Raw genomic sequence first — 19,056 nt, forward strand, 5'->3', positions numbered from 1 at the left:
ACTAAGACTTTACTCAGACTTTACCGAGAGTTTACTGAGACTTTACTGAGAGTTTACTGAGACTTTACTGAGAATTTACTGAGAATTTACTCAGACTTTACTAAGACTTTACTCAGACTTTACTGAGACTTTACTGAGACTTTACTGAGAGTTTACTGAGATTTTACTCAGACTTTACTGAGACTTTACTGAGACTTTACTAAGACTTTACTCAGACTTTACTGAGACTTTACTCAGACTTTACTCAGACTTTACTGAGACTTTATTGAGACTTTACTCAGACTTTACTCAGACTTTACTCATCTGTCTAACAAAGACAGGCACACTTTAAGATATCGCTGCACAGTGCCAGTCTTTTTACTTTAAAACACACACTATACCTCATCTTTTTGCATGTGATGTACAGGTTGCTCTCAATATTTTGGTTAAATACACCTACCATGCAAAGGTTTTATGCATTTAAAGTTAAGTGAGGATGGTCGGAAAGGATAATGCTGTAAAACATGCAGTAAATCTAAATGATATCAGTCTTTGATGTAGCCGCCCTTTGTTCTCCTTGGTACTCCTACACACAGTGTCTCAAGGTACTCTACAGGTAGGTTGTTCTACGCATCTTTGAGGACTTGCCTAAACCTATGGATTTAATGCTGTCACACTAAATTTATAAAAAAATATTTTCAGTTCACCCCTACCTAATTAATGTATGATGTGATGGAAAATACATGCGATCTATTACATTAGTTGCTGTTCAGCATTTTATTCATTGCAGACAAATGGTCTCATTCATAAATATTATAAACTTCTTTTTTCTTTTCACTTCTCTTTGTGTTGTGCTGGGTTTTAATTAGATTGATTTTAAGCATCTGTAGAAATAGTATTAGATTTTAAACGTTAACCACTAAGACTAATTGGTATTGGGAAATGGCACGCAGGTTCATTCTGCAGCCATGATGTCTTGACCCTCATTTATTCATGTACACTGTTTGATCATCTCCAATGACAACGTTCTTAAAATGTTTGCACAGTACTGTATATCAAGAAAAACATTTACTGTCTCAAAATCCAGATTTTTATTCATGCATTCATTTGTTTTGTTCACTCAACTTTGCATATTTTGTTTGTTTGCTTTATTACCTCCAGCTGTATAAATGCATAAATGGTTAAAAAGGTAAACAAAAATTACAACACACAGTAAACCCTTTCATACTGTAAACATATTTCAGGTATGCGGATTAAGATTTGAATTTAATAATAGATAACATCTAATGGTATTTCAATGGGGCTTTCCTGTCCTTTATTGTAAGGCTGAGAATTTATGAACCTGTAGCCTAAAGACAGGCGATAGCAGACTGTTCTCAACTCATTCAGGCACATTGAAATCCTCATCAAAATATATTACTTACTGGATTGTACGCAACCGCATCAAAAGAAATAAAGGCTTGGCCAATACTGCATAATAAAATGTGTTTTTTCTCCGCAGCACACCCGAGCTGCCTGTAAATGAGACCAGTTTCAATAAATAACAGTCCAGATGAACTTCTGGTGTATAACTGCGACAAGCCTAGAATGGGTCAGACACAATAAGGCCAATCAGTGTGTACATGAAACAAAAAGTCTGTATATAGAAAAACACAAACACATAAAAAATATGCAAATATGTTTAGGTATGAGAGAAAGGGGTAAATCAATACAATAAAGCAAAAAAATTGAGCACATCTTATAACTAACAAATTACCGTGACCGTTTCACTCGCTGGGAGAAGAAAAAGTATTCAAAACCACTTATCTCGATCAACCGTGGCTTCCATTTTACTAATATGGATAATATTGCATCTTAAATTCAGAACTTGTTCTGATACAGCTCAAGATATCTTTGTATTCATAATGAAACCAATAGGTTTTGGCTGTAGAAAGAGTATTCCAATACAGTGACAGGAATACTTTCAAAACATACATCTTTTCATCAACCATCTACATGTTTAACACCCCAATGAAATGGACTGTAAAATCTCAGAATTCAGCTCCATTTGTGGGGATGAAAACTATGACATTCTCTCAGGTGTTAGTGGTACTTTTAACCCTGTAGTCAGTCTTTTACAGGCAAGACCTAAGAGACCTGTGTGTATTTTTGGGCATTCATATCTCTGGTTGTCCCTGATGTACAGGGGCTCCCTGATCTACTGCTGGGGCTTCTGGGAGTTGTTGTCCATTCTGTTCATCTACTTCATGTTGAGGTTGCTCTTCCTCTTGAGGCTGAATGTCTGCATGAGCCTCCTCCCTCTGCTCTGCTGCTCCTGCCTTCTCCTCGTCAGTACTAGGGTTTGACAGTTTCTCCTCCACTGTCGCCTCCTGTTCCTGGTGAGGTGCATTGAGTGAGTTAGAAAGTGTGATGTAACATTGCTGCAGTCAACAACAAATTCAGCTGTAAATAAAACTAGATTCAGCTCAGTAAACCAAAATAAAATGCACAATAAAATGTAACATTACCTCTATATACATATTAATTGGTGGTAAAGAAGAAAAACTAACAATTTTATCACGATGGGAAATTTCAAAATTAAAGTAAATTTTTCAATATGAATGCTGATTTTTGGTATAATAACATACTTTTATTTAATTAAATCTCAATCTCAATCTCAATTTCAATAACTTACTAACTTTTTTTTATAAATTTGAAATAATTAGTAAGTGGACCTTGAGGTGGGATTACTTTGTCAAACCTCTATTGCCTATGTAAGGCATAAAACTTCATGTTTAAAATAAAAAAGATTTAATTTCTCATATTTATATATCAAAATCCTCTAAGTTTTATCTTCTGATAACATTGTATTTTTTGGTGGTTACTACATGTTGCACCAGTAGATATGCAAAAAAAAAATCACAACAGTTCAATTAATCACAGATTTTTTGAAACTATACAATCATAATGCTTGAACAGACTACCCCATAATTTAGCTTAAAGGTAATCATTACACTAGATAAGAAAGAGTTAAGAGTGTGTTTGCATGAATAGACGTGAGTGCGTACGTGAGCACAATACCTGTGTGTGAGGTAATGAAGGAGAGAGCAGCTCTGATGGGGCCAATAGGCCGTCCTGGTTTGCATCCTGAGTCTGGAGTAAAAAATCTACCATAGACACCACCTGCACTCAGAAAACACACACACACACACACACACACAGTTAGATAGATAGGTTAGATATGTACAACTACACACAAATACAACGGCAGTTGAAACACACAGCACACACACACCCCTACAGCCACTCCTCCTCACCAACTCATTGGCCTGTGCTCCAGGTGTATGATGGGAGCTATAGTCCGAAAGTAGCTTCATCATCTCCAAGCCGTCCAATAACCCACTGCGATCGTAGTCATACAGGCGAAACAAGAAGAAAACCTCTGACACACGACAGGAGAAGAGGGACACGTTTAAAATCAGACACATTTGATTTGCTGCTGTGGAGGATGTTCAGTATGAAAATGCTTTACTCTTTACACACAAAGACAATTTAAGTGACGTTAACAACTGATTATATGGGACATAGGCCTTCTACCAGAATCACAGACAAAACGTTTGGAGAATCTCTGGTCATCAACTTAAAGAAGATTTTAAAAAGTCACAGAAAATGACTTTATTAGAACCTGAGACGTTCTTACATATTTGAGTAAGTAGCTGTCTGTAGGATTAGAGTCTATGTATTTGGTGATGATCAGAAAGTGTCAGATCTTATACAGGTGCAACAGCAGTAGGTGGAGTTATCTACCTTGCTCCCAGGTGCTGATTTCTGGTCCTCCTTGGCCATCCTTCAGACTGGATTGAATGTAACTCTGCAGCAACCTGGGGTACACACAGCACACAAGACATTTCAGTCCATCAATAAAACATTAACAGACAAAAATTAACAGTGAGGATTTTTTCAACCCTGCAAGAACTGAGTCTACTGCAGATAACATATGAGACTGGCTGCAAAAGCTGTGAGAGGCAAAAGTGAAGGTCACATTTAGGATTAAAATATCTTGAGTGGATTGTTTAAAATCTCCCTTTGGTATTTTTGTATATTGACTCTTGACCATTCATAAGCAGGCTGAGTGGTACTTTAGGTCCAGTGGTGATGCTGTATGATATATAGCCACAAGAGGGCAGAATATTAGGCTACTTCACACATGTCTCAGTGTAGCAGGAGGAGGTGCCACCTCATCAAAATGTTCATTTATTTGGAATCTATCACATCTTACATGAGGCAGATGGCAAGAAAACACCCTTGGGGTCCCAGTGATACTTACAGAAGCTTTGAGCCTCTCTTACTCTGTATGGGTAGCGGTGCTGTTTCAGGTTGCCCTGCTTAGGTGGAGACACTTTTTGCTTAAAGATTAAATCAGATATTTTCAGTGTCTACGCGAGGCAAGCTCATTTGTATAGCCCCTTTCAATTCATTGAGTACTACATAAGACATAAAAAGCATTAAAGATACATGTCTAAGACAAGACATATAGGAAACCCCTGAGATGACTCTTGTGGTATCCTTTGCCTATTATATTACAATAGTTTAATCCCATGCACAGGTCATAGATGAAGCAATAGGTCACAACGATGGCAGCATGGTCAAACACCTCAGAACTGCCCTCTGTCTCTACTCAGACTGCCCACGGGGCTCCTGTGAATCCATGTGCATTGTTTGTTGAGGGAGGTGCAGATCCCATCAGCTGCAATTCTGCACAGCTGACAAACGTTTGTCTGGTCACACACTCAATAGACTCAGTCGAACAATATGACAGAGCAGTGTACACATATATTAAATTTTATCAGCCAGCAGAAATAAATTGCGGGCACACTGTCACCAACACACTGTGGCACTAAGTCCAGAAAGTGGTTAGTACTTCTCTTACTTTGTTCCCTGATTAAATTAGACCTGTGATCCTTCACAGGTCAGCACATTCTACTGTACAGTAACAGAAAACCTATTTCATAGTTGCAACATGAAGCAGCGTTACTGCACATGTAATCTTATCGGTACATGGTGCGGGCCACATCATTAGCACAACACAGCAGCCAAAGTCCATATGGTGACCAGACAGTGGCTGCTAAGTCCACTAAAACAGACTGCATAACTCACCTGCGGTCCTCCTCCCCAGAGCCAAAGGGATTGGGTAGTGCTATGGACGGAGGATGGCCGTCCGCTGTTTCCTCTCTGTGGGATAAACAAATAAAAACTGAAATAAAAAAATCAATCAAGAAGCCTCTTTTTATCCAGTGTTACAAATCTTGGCCTTTCTGATATTGCAGCCCTTGGTGATATGTTTATTGTAGAAATCCACTTCTTAAGACAAGACAAATGTATCACTTATGACAAAAAAATCATGAAGCATTTACTTGAATGATTAACATTTAGTTTTGTGTGGAAAAAACAAAGAAAGAAAGAAAAAGACAGAGAGAGTGAAGTTGGGTGAGTAGGGAGGTGGGTTTACCTTTGTGTCCCTGTTAAACCTGGCGCAGCCAGGCACAGGTGTATGAGCACGAGCAGGTAGAGGACACATGGGACAAACTTGCCCAGGGGAGACTCTATGAACACACCTACAAGCACACAGCCATGTTATGACCTCACATCACATCTTTAAGGCCACCGTCATGAATTTACCTACAAACAGTCGACACTCTTACCACATAACTAAATACATAAAGCATCAGAGCATTCAACTAAATAAGCACAGACACAACAGAACTGGTGACTCAAGATATTTAATGGTTGGAATAAAATATAAATTACATTTCCAAATAATTATTGTTGGAAACATAGGAGTGGTTGAGGGGTGATGGCTGCATGATGTGCACAAAGGTGAATTTCCACATGGCTTCTATGTATCTGCAAACCCAGTGGTCATCTGTACCGTTAGCTGTTTCAAATGGTCAGTCCACATGTCACACCCACTGCCTGCAAATCAAAATCAATCACTGAATAAATAAAGCGGTGCTGCAGTCTTTGCAAGCTACACGACAGACCCCTTGGTCCATTCAGGGAAATTACGGGCCTGGCGCTGCTTTATCCCAACTGAAACACACAGACTAATAAACCAGCTACAGGAGGAAGCTGCAGCGATGCTAACACAGCCCCACATGACCCACAGCTGACTGCATTATTACAGCCTGGACAGCGGCAGAATAAACCCTGATAGTTCCTGCTATACCGCTCGTCTTCCTGCTTCGACTTGGAACAAAAAAAAAAAAGCTGAATTCGCATTTATGAAGATGCGTGAAGATTAAATATTAATTTGGGCTGAAGTAGCACACACACACACACACACCTCAGCATGGCTGAGCTGCAGCCGATAAATCCCGGCTGATACTGTAAATGTGTGATGAGCAGCCTACCTGTCAGCATGGTGGATGTGTGGACAGCAGAAAGCTTGAACTCAGGCAGGTTTTCGCTTCCACAGGGTTCACATCTGGAGAACACCTCTGTCCCGCACCGCCCTGCTAGCGCCTCCCGGTCTGCACTGCGCAACGGTGGTGGCACATGCACCCACCTCCCACGCCTCCGCCCCCGGGGCCTCCACGGAGCCCGGAGCGTGTTTTGGTCAATGACAGGGTCCACGTGGAAGAGCAGAGCCGCTGTCGTGTCAGCGAGTTTGCGCAGGAAAGCCTCCGTGTCTGTGCGCCTCTCCCCGGGCTCTGCGCCGCGCCACGTCCACACCGCCGGTCAGACTCCGGTAGACCGGGAGGAGCCGTGCGATGCGCTCACGGGCTCCGCGGCGCAGGGTCGTTTGAGTCAGAACATGTCGAACCGGCACATACAGCCAGCGAGGCAGGGACCGATACTCTTTTACACAGCAGCCATAATTTCAAAACAGCATTTTCAACTTTTCAACAGTAACAGCCCTATTGAGAACTAAACGCACACACACAGTAACATTATAAAGACTCACAACCAGTAAAAGTTATATTGTAGGAAGTGAAAGTAATAACTGTAAAACATATGGTGTAAAATAAAGTGTTTACACCTTTCTCCTACAGAATACATGAAGTGTGTTTAATTCTGTTAAGACAAACAGATACACACAAAGCCAGAGGGAGTAAATGTTAGAAGTAAGCACTGTACTGCAGATATTTGACCACAAGATGTCCCAGTTACTCTATTTGAATTGCCTCTCATGCTCACAACTGCACAACATAATGAATAAGACGATTAGGTCAATAAGGATCGAATTATACCATAGATATATTATGTAAACATATACCGGTAATTGTAAAATTATCATTACAAATTTCACGTCAGCAACACACACACACACACACACATACACACACACACACACACACACACACACACACCAGGTCAAGGTAAGTTAATATTATGTCATAGTTGTGCAAATTAATTATCATACTGATCTTCTACCGGCTCCCAGGGAGTGTGATCTGTTTTCTGTGACTCACATAGCACTGATGAATGTTCATTCGACATGACACCTTCGAGATCTTACATTGGTCCCAAAGGGAAAATGCTTCACACCCCTGTTGCTGGTGTCTAAACAGTGAAGCAGCCAGACAGTGTGTGTTCTGAACTTTATGTTACAGTAAATACGTGGATCTGTATCTTTCATCTTGGGATTTTAATCATAAAAATGTTACCGTTACATTTTGACTAAGGCTTCTCAGCCTAAGACCAACACAACAATACAACAGAGTTCAGTTATTCAGTTATTGATTCTATGAGGTTCTTATTATTTAAGGGTGAGGGTATGATATGTTGGCATGGTATCTCTAAACCCTCAAGTAAACCACTTTTACACAGATTAGTTCATTGGGTCTCTGGACTCAATCTAAAACCTTTATTTAAAATTTAACATCCAAAAATGGTCGTTTATTGTGAAAGGAAAAAAATATGCAACATTTTAAAGAATGCATACTGGAAAAATTTAGTTTAATGTGCTGCACAACATGACCTACAGTCTCAGTGTTGAACGTGCGAGTCATGTTGGTGGTCTAGGAGGCTCTGTTTAGAGGCAGTGTTTTATTTCTCCATCATTCCCACATCACCTCACTCCCTCCAGTTGTGTCTTTTTATCTGTTTCCCATCTGCCTTCCTCCCTCGTGTCTCTGTCTCCCTTGACCTATGAAGTAATGCCAGACCTTACACTCAAATTTCTAAAAATAGAAAAATTCTATTGAGGTGGCGAAACAGCAGTGCGATGATAACACACACACACACACACACGCACACACACATACAGTACCAAAGCTGATAGTCTCACTCCAGTACATGGGGGAAAAAGTAGTAAGAGTGAGAGAGAGGAAATCTGAGTGAGATACAAGATAAGAAATTGTTTAAAATAAGAATTGATTTACTCACAGTATAATGCAATGTGTGTGTTTATATGCATGCATTCGAATTGTAGTTTTCCTCTACTACTATTACCCAGAGATCCGCTGTTCAGCAGTTCAGCGTGACAGTAGCTCAGTTCATACTGCAGACCGGTGTCACTGAGCCCTTTCCTGATCACATCATTTTGGGATAGTCATTGGTCCCCAAGGAGATATCCATCTTTTTGAGGCTTGAGCTTTGTGGTTGAAGGACAGTACCAAACTGCTCCCACGTTAGCCGAGAAAAATGGGAAAGCGTTTTAATTCTGGTTTGTACTTACATTGTGGTTTCTGCCGACTGTGGTCAAAAGTGCAACTGAGGCCCATCTGAAAAATTAAAGTTGATGCATGCAGGGGAATAAGACCATAAAAATAAGACTAAATGCTGCAAAACCAACCTGTGACTCCTCAGCAGTCAACATCTCAGGTTGGCCTTTACTAGCACACTTCAGTCAACCTCATAACAATATTCTGGTTTGTTTGTCATTTGAATTGCTTTATTTAGTTATTTGTGTTTTATGTCAACATTTCCTTGCCGACTGAGTCTATAGTGTTTGTATTAGGGCAGCATTACAGTATTCCATTATAAATATATGTATACTTGAGCAGTGACTCACATCATGATTGTAACACCCAAACTCACATATGCATAGAAATGAAACATTAAGCATCTGAAGCATGTTCACATGAAACTCATAAAGTGAGTCAGAATGAGTGGAGCTGCACCTGCTGAATGGAAAGAAACACAAAAACACACTCAACCATACTGATCCAGTTGCACACAAATATAAAGGTCAAGGAGGATAGTATTTGACCTTCCACTTTAAACTCTGAGGCCCAAACCTGTGAGTAGGAAAGACCAGTCACACCTTTATAACCAGACAAAAACTGGTGACATGCATAAAAGTGCACAAATATACTCAAAAATCTTCTTCTGCGTGACTCACTGAGTGGCTTAGCACTGTGGTGGCTCATTATTTCACAGCTGGTTGGTACATAAACATCCTACTGACACTCACTTACAGGAAGGGAGATTACTCTGTAATTGTTAACATGAGCTGCTGCCTACTATCTCTGTTTGTGTGTGTGTGAGAGAGAGAGAGGGTGTGTGTGTGTAAGGGTAGTGCATTTCATTTAGAAAACACTTTTCACTCTCACGCACAGCAGCCAAACAGACAGAGAGACGGACACATGATGCAGAAAATTGGACCGTACTATTGTTAAAACAAGTCTCCTGCTGCTTCAAATGTGTTTTCTTTGGTTGAATAGAAAACACCAGAGTAACGGCAGCAGCATAATTAGGCTGCCCGTGCTGTGGGATGATGTGGTTTCCGGTTGCAGAGGTTGGTTTGCTGTCCAAGGCAAAAGCAAGCAAGCAAGCAGCAACCTGTCCGTGTCCACGTGAGCATCTGATGCACACAAATTTCTCAACTAGATCATTTTCAGGCAGTCAGTGAGAGCGGAGGGCCACTGCATCACTGCAGAATCCTGACGAGGCCTTACCGCCCCTCCACAGAGATGCCTGGTCTCCCTCTGGTGCAAATTACTGTGGAGCCTGGTGCGGCACGATGTAGAGTAGCAGAGCTTCAACATCATCAGGTTAAAGTTGGGTGGACCCACGGTGACTGTAGAAAGCATTCAGAATTGTTGAGGCCACTGTGTTTCCTGGAAACACTCAGGGCTTTAGAAATGGTTTCGCCCCCTTGCCCTGATCTATGCCTCGCCACAGTTTCATCACAGAGGTCTGCAGACCTTGGACTTCAATGCTTGGTTTTTGTCCTGACATACAGTGTGATTTTAGGAACCTTATACAGCTTACAGTTTTACCCATTTAACCCAAAAGAGAATTGAAGAGGGAAGGGGAGGGGGAAAGTGTGGGCCGAAGGGACAGTTGTGACCCACATCCAAAGTAAACAAACACAGCTGTAAAAGTAACAACAGGAGGGGATGAAGAGAGTCTGAGAAAAACAAAGTTAGAAAGGAAGAGTGGTAAAAATGTACTGTATACTATAAGGCATGTTAATAGTTTAGGATAGCAATGTCACAGGTGCAGTACCATCCTGTGTCCTGTGACAGTGACATTTCAGGTCCCATCCCAGAGTCAACTTCCAGTGTCCAGTGGAAGTACAGGTGAGCAAGACTCCCTCACACAGATCCTCTAACATGGCAGACAGTTATTTGCTTTGGACACGCTGCATGTTACAGATATTTGTTTACACATGGCAGGAATATTTTTGCAAGTTTTTTTTTTCCCCTTTTAAAATTTGACAAAATTCCTGCTGGTATTTTCCGACTGCTGTTCCCACTTCCCAGCACCATGTCACGCAACTGCATGGCTCTGTTTGTCTTTAACATAGCCCAAGTGCACTCGCATGCATACTCACACAAGCTTGTACACTGGCGGACACACACACACACACACACACACACACGCACTCTCCATTCAGTTATGTAACAAGGATTAGGTTTCACTATTCTGTGGCCCCAGCAATCAAAACTATGTGAGCTATTTTTAACCCTGTACCCCAATATAATATCAACAGACACGTACTGTGATTAGCGGTCACTGCTGCTCACACTGACATGTCCTCCTAACACTGATAGTCACTGCATGGGCTTCCCACAACAACACCGGCAGCCATTGTCACCATGTGAACGCTTCATCTGAGGCTGTGACAAAAAGTTTTGTTACTGCACAATCTGGAACTATTTTAAGTATTAGCAGTAACCTGCTTAACAATACAAAGTGTTGAGAAGTAGCGGAGCGTTGCTAACTTTAGTGCCGCAGACACACTAGTTGCATTAATTGAATTCGTGAGGTCGCATTCTTAATGTGGGAATTTGTGCAAATGTTATGGTTGCTGTTCAAGTGAGAACACTGTTGCTTGTTGACTGAAAGCAAACATGGATGTTGGATGGATGGATGTAGTAAACAAAATGCTGAAATGTATAACTGCTCAAGTTTTTCAACTTTTCAACTCTGAGCCATCAGGAAATGTATGCTACCAAGTCGTACCACATCGGGAGGTTGTTCAAACTGACTTTGTGGTAAAAACAGCTTGATTTGAACAGTAATAGCTGATGAGAAGCTGTGTGACAACAAGAAAACATTTAGTAAAGAAAACAGTTAAGATACTGTAGAGACAAGTCGGGATTAGACAGATGGACAAAGTATAAGGGCCCTTATACTTTACACACACACACACACACACACACACACACACACACACACACAGCGACTCATAATTCCATAGTATGAGTTTGTTTGAAGTAGTTGCTGTCACATTCCACGAGCTAATTCCTCTGGGATTCAGGTCATTACGACTGGAAAACCAGAGGAAGCACTAATTTCGTTACAGTGGCTTCACATACACACACACACACACACACACACACACACAGGGGGTATGTTTCTCTTGAACACTGGAAACACATACCACATACAGTATGCATACATACACACATACACACTCTCTCTCTCTCTCACACACACACACACAAACACACGCACAGAGGGCAGTTCCGCTTCATGGGTGTCTAATTGCCGGCTTGTGTCCAGCCAGCACATGATGTCCTGAGGACCCAGGGTCACTTCTCCACAGGCATCTGAGGGGGCACCACACTGTCAGGACCAATCACCTGAGAGGGCAACTGTGCTGCTTAAATACACCCACATATGCAGTACATAAACTATATACATGTACTGCATGTACTGTATAGGGCCTGCACACACTTTCATGCAAATACACACCGAAACACACACACACACACACACACACACACAATGTAATGGCCCACTCATAAAAACAATGTACATACAAAGTCCATACAGATGCAGTAACGTAATGGTGGAAAAATCTTCACCAGAAGCTGTTGTGGTGATTCAAATTGTTGCCATGGTAATGTCAGGATAGGCCAGGAGGGATCACACTTGTTTTCCACATAAGAGTGAAGTCAAAGTGGTCCCCTTTACTTCCTGTATCTACACTACGTCTTCTCATGTCGCACCTCTGTAGAGCTTTAATCTTTGCTTAATAACTTCACTTCTTCACTTTCCACTGCATCCCTTTAGTTTGACTCATCAGTGTGTCATGACCACAAAAAAGGAGCACGCTTGTCAGAGCTCGATCTGGACTTAAACTGCTGAATAAATAGTCAGTCTATTAAAATATTATGAACTACAAGTCAGGTTCCATTTCATGACTGGAAGGTATAAGTCAACCTTTCTAATTACAAGTGTTTTTTTTTTAGACTGAGTAGATACTGTGTGTTTCAGGGTTGATGAATGAATGTAAATACAGCTGCACACCATTAAAAAATCACCATTGTTCCATCTTTGTTGATTTCATAATTAAAGGTCTCCACGATACCTCTGGTTTCATGATCCGCAAAATTGTAAAACTAACAAAATGTAATATAATAATTCTGTTTCAACGGCATCTTGTTTTCACATCAGTGGAGCACTAATTGGTAGATGAGTTTTTAGTGAAACACGATTTAATTCCATAGCTGGAGAATATTTGGATTTGAATTATTTTTACACTTCAGACAGACTGGATAACAGTGGTAACAAATGATGGGAAAATAAGCTGAAATGAGAGTACTATATTTGGTCCCTGTGTAAATTGACTGTGACTAAGTATCAGCATCATTGATTATCATACACCAAACTGACTGCAATCATTGAGCAATCAATTTCTTAATTAGCTGCTGCTGCACAAGACACGACTCATGGATACACAGACACACAGGCACATAAACTTCAACTGAAATAATATTTCTATCCCGTGTTAGTCATCAGTGGGCCTATGCTTTTGTTCAGAGGACCACCCTGTGTGGAGTAGACTAAATCTACTGACAACTAGAAAATATGTAAACATGTACGTACTACAAATTTAAATTGGCAAAGAATGATGAACTATTTTTAACTGAACAATTTGAGGACTAAAAATGTGAGACAATGTTTTCATTAGTGAGTTTATATTAGAGATTCGTGTTTCAGGACATGTGAGCAAATGATGCATGTCTTCTGTTTTTACTGAGCAGCGGTTTTTAAATAAATTAGGAGGAGTGAATGAATGAAGAACAATCAAGCAGACAGGTGAGAGGTCAGGTGACCTCCAGTGGCAGAAAACTGATGAGAACAGGTGAGGCATGTCATGTGACTTCTTTAATAAATAATGTCTCTGAGCATCATATGTGTTTGTTTACAGTTATAGCTCGATTTTCTGTTAATCAGATTCTATTTCATGACTTGAAGGTATGTGTTTTATTTTAGAGTACAGTGCATTCTGAGTAAGATGTGCCCCTTGAGGGGGAATCAGGGCATGTTCACTCCCTAATATTCGAAGGTGATATGATTGCGATGGATTACTCAGTTCTAAAGCTGTAAAACTCTATTCAGCAATGGTCAGACTGCAGCAAGGTGTGCTCAACTGCATTAGATGTATTAATTGTAGGCAGCAAAAGAGCAAAAATAGTTCTGCAGGGAGTCGCTCTGTAGCGAAGGCAGTGCTCCTGCCTTTTTGCAAGTATTCTGACTTGTTTGCTGACTATAGATTTTTGTATTTAAGCAGCTAAAACTCACTGGAACGGTCCTCAGGTGACATATTGGAACTTAAGATGGACGACAGTGAGTTTCCAGACAGGTCAGTAAGAGCTTGTTGTACACCATGAGGCTGAAGAGAGAGACGGTGGAACCAGTGCCATGACAGCAATGGTCCAAAGGAATTACTTGTCCTGTTAGTTTGAAACAGACTATTAATAAACACTGTGGATGTCAATCACAGTGAATTACTCTCCACAGTCACTTTAATTGATTCAAATCACTTTCTCCAGTTCAAGGATTTTTAGTCACTGACATCACTGCAGCATTTCTGCATGTGTCAGCAAGTGATGTTATTAAAACTATCCTAAACAAGCACTGCACATGGGGTTAGTAGCTCAGCGGTCTATTAAATGCAACAGAGTTATCAGATTTTGATCATTTCAGTGCCTTTCGCAGTCTTACAATGTTTTTTTAAGGAAGAATTAAATGAGATGACAGTGGTGCTCCCAGTCACCAGCAAGGAGCTACACCGCTACTGATTCAGCCGGTGATCGTGGTGACTCAGTAAAGTCAGTTCATTTTGAGGATTTGTCAGTAAATTCACCTGTGCATGTACTGAACTACTCTACAGCATGGTCAGTATAGTGACTGACAGGTGCTAATAAATATCATTCAGTACAGTGAGCCAGTCTCCTGATGTTCAGGCGTTACTCAGTTTAGACTTCACTGTGTGAGAGATGTGAGAGAACAGGGACTATTCTTGTTTGGTCGTCTGGTCAGTATATCTGCCCACACTAAAAATGTATGTTGTGTATGCTAATAGGCATTCAGCATATGGTGGCACACAAGTACACATCACCCACACACGCTCAGGCGGACGCAGAAAGCCACACACACAGAATCTATCTTTAGCTGCACAAATAGGCGTGTAATTAATGTTCAGATGTTGGAGCCATGAGGTGGAAACATGAACATTTAAACAACTATTAATTTCTCATCAGGGGCCAAGAGACAGAGACAGCGAAAGGGAGAGAAAAAAGAAAGAAAGCCCAATGGAGCATGAGAGATGGATGATACTAGATCATGTTCATTATTGACTGTCAGCTCATAAAAAAATTGTAGAGTATCCTGGTAGTCGAGAGGTTAAGTCGCAAGTGATGGTGTAAGAATATCTGTTGCGTGTTGGCACCCTGTCTCTCCCTGTGTCTCCTCTCTGTCTACATTATCACACCATCAAATATACTGTAGGTAAAAATGTCAATTTAGCTTGACTTTGAGCAGGCAGTTATACTGTATACATAAAAAATAGCTTTAAAGTGCCAGACAGAATACAGGTTGCACTTTACAATAGAGTACACAGAAGTACTTACCAAGGAACAAACTATGAAAACTACAGTAGCCTACATACTGAGGCGTGGAGGGGAAGGCCAATGTAGTAATAAAAACTCTTCCTTCTTTCATTGAACACTGAGCAGTGTATATTTTAGCGTCTATTTTGATCCTGACTTTATGTTCTCTTTAATGGCCTTGATCAGTCTGTACGAAGCAGACTGTGACTGTGACACATCCATTTGATTGCTTCAATCACAAGCACACAGCACTCTGCAGTCTTTATCTCGAGAAGCTGGCAGCTTTAGTTTCAAACTGGAGACTGATTGTCTGCAGATTATCCATCATCAGACACTTGTTGGTATTCATATCCTTCATTTTCTGCATATTTGATTACCTCAGTGGACTCAGACACCTGTCATTCAACCTGCTTCAGTCCCCTCTCTCACCATCCTGCTTGTCTCCTCTATACATGTCTTTGTTCAATAGAAACAACTATGAATGTGTGTGTGAGACTATGAACATCTGAGCTGAAGGACTATGTCGACTGAGTGTTTGACTGATTAAATAACTGTCTGTTTTTCTTCTCTTCTCTTCTCTTCTCTTCTCTTCTCTTCTCTTCTCTTCTCTTCTCTTCTCTTCATGTCTGGAAGTGATTAAAACACATAGAATAAGAAGTCTGGATTGAAATTGTGACCATGGCAATATGGGTCATTTCCCTCAAGCCAATAAGACGTCTTCGATTGCTGAGAATGAGTGTGATAATAAACCAGCGTTGTGTTCACTCGGTGAGTTTATAGCACCTATGATGGTTAAACATTAAGAGAACATTTCTACTGCAAGAGCCCAACACTACAGTATAAACACATTGGACCATCTATGGGTTATTTTGTTTTCCAGTGCAAAGCACAGTGAGACAATATCTCCATTCCCATCTACCAATCAAATACTACATATCTGAGGTCCTAACCAGTATATTAATCCACCAATACTAACCAAAGTTTTTGCAGCTTTTCTGGTAGAAAAAAAATAATAGTTTTAACTCATCTGGCTTCTCACAAATTAATTGCTCAAATGAGTTTTTGGAAGGAAACTCACTCCTTAGTGAAACTGTTCACAATATGGGTGTTGTGATATATAAGTACTGATGATAACTGTGATATTCTGTGTGTAAAACTGTCATTTTTGTACACTTTTGTACAAAAAAGGACTCTCTCCATATTTGAGTCTATTTTATTTACAAAAAACAAACAAAACGCACAATAAACAAATATGACTGATTCTTTCACATCTTCTAAAGATATCCTGATAATGTTGTTATTGTGAATTAGTAGTGAAAATCTGATATCATGAAGGTGTGGCAAACATAGAGGCATCGTAACCATCGAGGTGTCACAAGCCAAAAAGGTTGGGAGCCAGTGTATTCAGACCACTCTACACCAAGAATGTTTAATACCCGAAAGCCTTCACAATGAATAACACAATGACACTTCGAGGGTGGTTGTGTCTCAGGCTGTCCCCTGGTTTGACGTGATTTTGCAGGTGCATTTGGGCCATACCTCTTGTGAATCATCATGCAATCAGATTACTGCAGATTTAGATGGCGACGCCTGGAGACTCTGGGTTCCCTGGTGTGGAAACCACCGCCCTATGCCCCCGCACCTCCACCCACTCCCTCCTGTTATCTCCTCCCCCTCCTCCCTCCCGGTGATATCCCACCGCCTCACCGGTGCGCTCAAAAAGCCAGAGCGCAAGCGGAGCGGAGTGGGTGAGAGAGAGCTGACAGGGGAGGACGAGGAGAGAGAGAGAGAGGGAGAGACCACAGACATCTCCTTGTCGTGACATGTGGAGACAATAGAAGTACCTAAGCAGCACCAGTATCTGATCAGTATCTGAAAGTTGAGGAGAGGAGCGCAAGAAAAACGGAGCGCCTGATTTTTCACCCGCTTCAGCACCGCAGGGAGGAGACACGCAGAGGAGGAAAGATTCCCCTAAACGCAGTGAGAGCATCGGATGAGGAGAAGAGGAGAGCGGAGGGCATCGGATAGGCAACAACAAGGAGTAAGTGAGAGTTAGTAAAGTGTAGTCGTTAATTGTAGGAGACAGGGCTGCAACGAGAGAGAGAGAGAGAGAGAGAGAGAGAGAGAGCAGAACTTGTCCTGAAACTTATTGCAGTTTGTTTTAAAACACCACTGCTTACTCTTAAATCTGGCTGCATTATTTTTAAAACATATTTTTTTAATTTTAATATAATCTATTTCAACACAATAGTAAAAAAAAAACAAAAAACATTGAAGCTCATGTAGATGCAAGACTTGTTCCACCTCTCCACCCAGTGAAGACGAAGGAGAGATGAAGATGAACCCACAAAAAGCATCTAGGGTGGCTACGAGTTACTCTTTTAATCTGATTTCTCACATTTTTAAAATATTTTTGAGGCTCAGCATCTTCATCTCGTTATTTTAAAACTGAAACCACCTAAACTGATCACACAGGGGAACATGGAGAAGTGAAGAAGTTAGGGAGGAATGTCTTTAGACCACTGTGCTTCTAAGATGATCCTAATGGACAACACATATTGTATATTATTTTAACAAACCTGTATATGGAAAGTAATGAGCCACAGAGCTTTTGACATATTTTCATTCTCATCCTAATAAAATTCAGTAAAAAAAAAGACTCAATCTTTTCCAGAAAAAAAAATTCTTTCATTTGTGCTTGTTGTATGGCAATGTGAAGATACTGTGGACTTCAAATGTTTATTCGGGGAGCAAATTTTATAATAATTTTAATTCAAAAATCATAATTGTACAATACAGTTTGACTCATCTTGACTATTGATAAAATGTTCTTACTTTGAATGGGATATGATGTAACCTCAGGCTAAAAGATTAATTACTTTCATTAATTTTCTCTCCAGTCTGAGAGATCCTGAACAGACCCCACCTCCAGACCCTCCCATATCCTCTCCTCCTTGCTGCTCTTTTCTCTCTTGCCCTCCATTCATCCCCTGTTCAGTCATCTCATGCACACAATCACACATACACATATTCATACTCAGGCTGTACAATAAGGGAAAAAAACATTATGTCTTAATATTTTTCTTTATTTACTAAATACTTCATTGGTCTCAGACAGTATTTGGCTTTTATGTTTGAGATCACGTTAATGTGATGTCTTTGAAGCAAAACTGTCATGTCTGCTATTCAAGTACAGTCTATTCTGATTTGTGATTTTAGGATAACTGAACTACTCACCAGAGTAAACTTGGTGTTCTATATTCAGCCTTGCTTTCATGCCCTTCTTTCTCTTTCTTCTTGCTTTCAGCATACATTTTATTCTCAACTACTTGCTGTGTCTTATAAAAGCAGACACACGCACATTATTACACACCTAAGCATTGCAGCATGAACAAGAGAAAAAAGCCAGAGGACTAAATGCTCGTGCTTGATTCATGCTTTCAGCAGTGTTAGGATTTAAAGGCCTTTTAAAGGACTTGTTGGTGATTTATTTATGAGGACTTCTAAAATTAACAGCTACATGTGTCGACTGGGGCAAGTTAGAAAAGACAGGGAGGGGTAAGAACTGTGGGGAAAAAGATTCATTGGCAATTTTTCTTCTTATTTCACCTGACAGTGGCAGCTCCAGACTTATTGGACCCTAAATCCGCCACCCACAACACCAAGCCCCGCCTCTCCTTCTCCACAAAGCCAATCACACTGACTCCCCGGGAGGAGAGTGAGGTGAGAGAGAAAAGAAAGAAGTCCAGACTTTAAAAGTAATTATTTTTGCCACAATGTGCTTATTTTAGGGTGGGGAACA

At 40.6% G+C, this 19,056-nt stretch overlaps 1 protein-coding gene across 2 annotated transcripts; it reads right to left on the bottom strand.

Annotated features, from left to right (window-relative positions):
- Window positions 1-1,055: 1,055 nt before the first annotated feature.
- Window positions 1,056-6,747, bottom strand: cgref1 (cell growth regulator with EF-hand domain 1). Of its 2 annotated transcripts, none has more exons than XM_071490011.1 (7): window positions 6,369-6,747; window positions 5,468-5,561; window positions 5,116-5,190; window positions 3,766-3,839; window positions 3,276-3,400; window positions 3,040-3,141; window positions 1,056-2,354 (listed from the first exon to the last, which is right to left on the bottom strand). In XM_071490011.1, exons 1-7 carry the CDS (start codon window positions 6,376-6,378, stop codon window positions 2,136-2,138), a joined length of 699 nt encoding a protein of 232 aa, XP_071346112.1. In that variant the 5' UTR covers window positions 6,379-6,747; the 3' UTR covers window positions 1,056-2,135. The 2 variants fall into 2 exon arrangements, with proteins under 2 accessions (XP_071346112.1, XP_071346113.1); XM_071490012.1 differs by having other exon boundaries at window positions 1,991-2,354; window positions 5,468-5,573; window positions 6,369-6,691.
- Between the last annotated feature and the right edge of the window lie 12,309 nt (window positions 6,748-19,056).

This window comes from Trachinotus anak, unplaced genomic scaffold (genome assembly GCF_046630095.1).
Source record: "Trachinotus anak isolate AG129_WGS33_773 ecotype Australia unplaced genomic scaffold, CSIRO_AGI_Tana_v1 ptg000011l, whole genome shotgun sequence".
Lineage (NCBI taxonomy): Eukaryota > Metazoa > Chordata > Actinopteri > Carangiformes > Carangidae > Trachinotus > Trachinotus anak.

Coding starts and splice junctions, on each gene's coding strand:
- cgref1 (XM_071490012.1), bottom strand. Junction 5,191..5,467: donor GGTTTAACAGGGACACAAAG/GTAAACCCACCT, acceptor TTTATCCCACAG/AGAGGAAACAGCGGACGGCC. Junction 3,840..5,115: donor TCTGGGGAGGAGGACCGCAG/GTGAGTTATGCA, acceptor TGTGTACCCCAG/GTTGCTGCAGAGTTACATTC.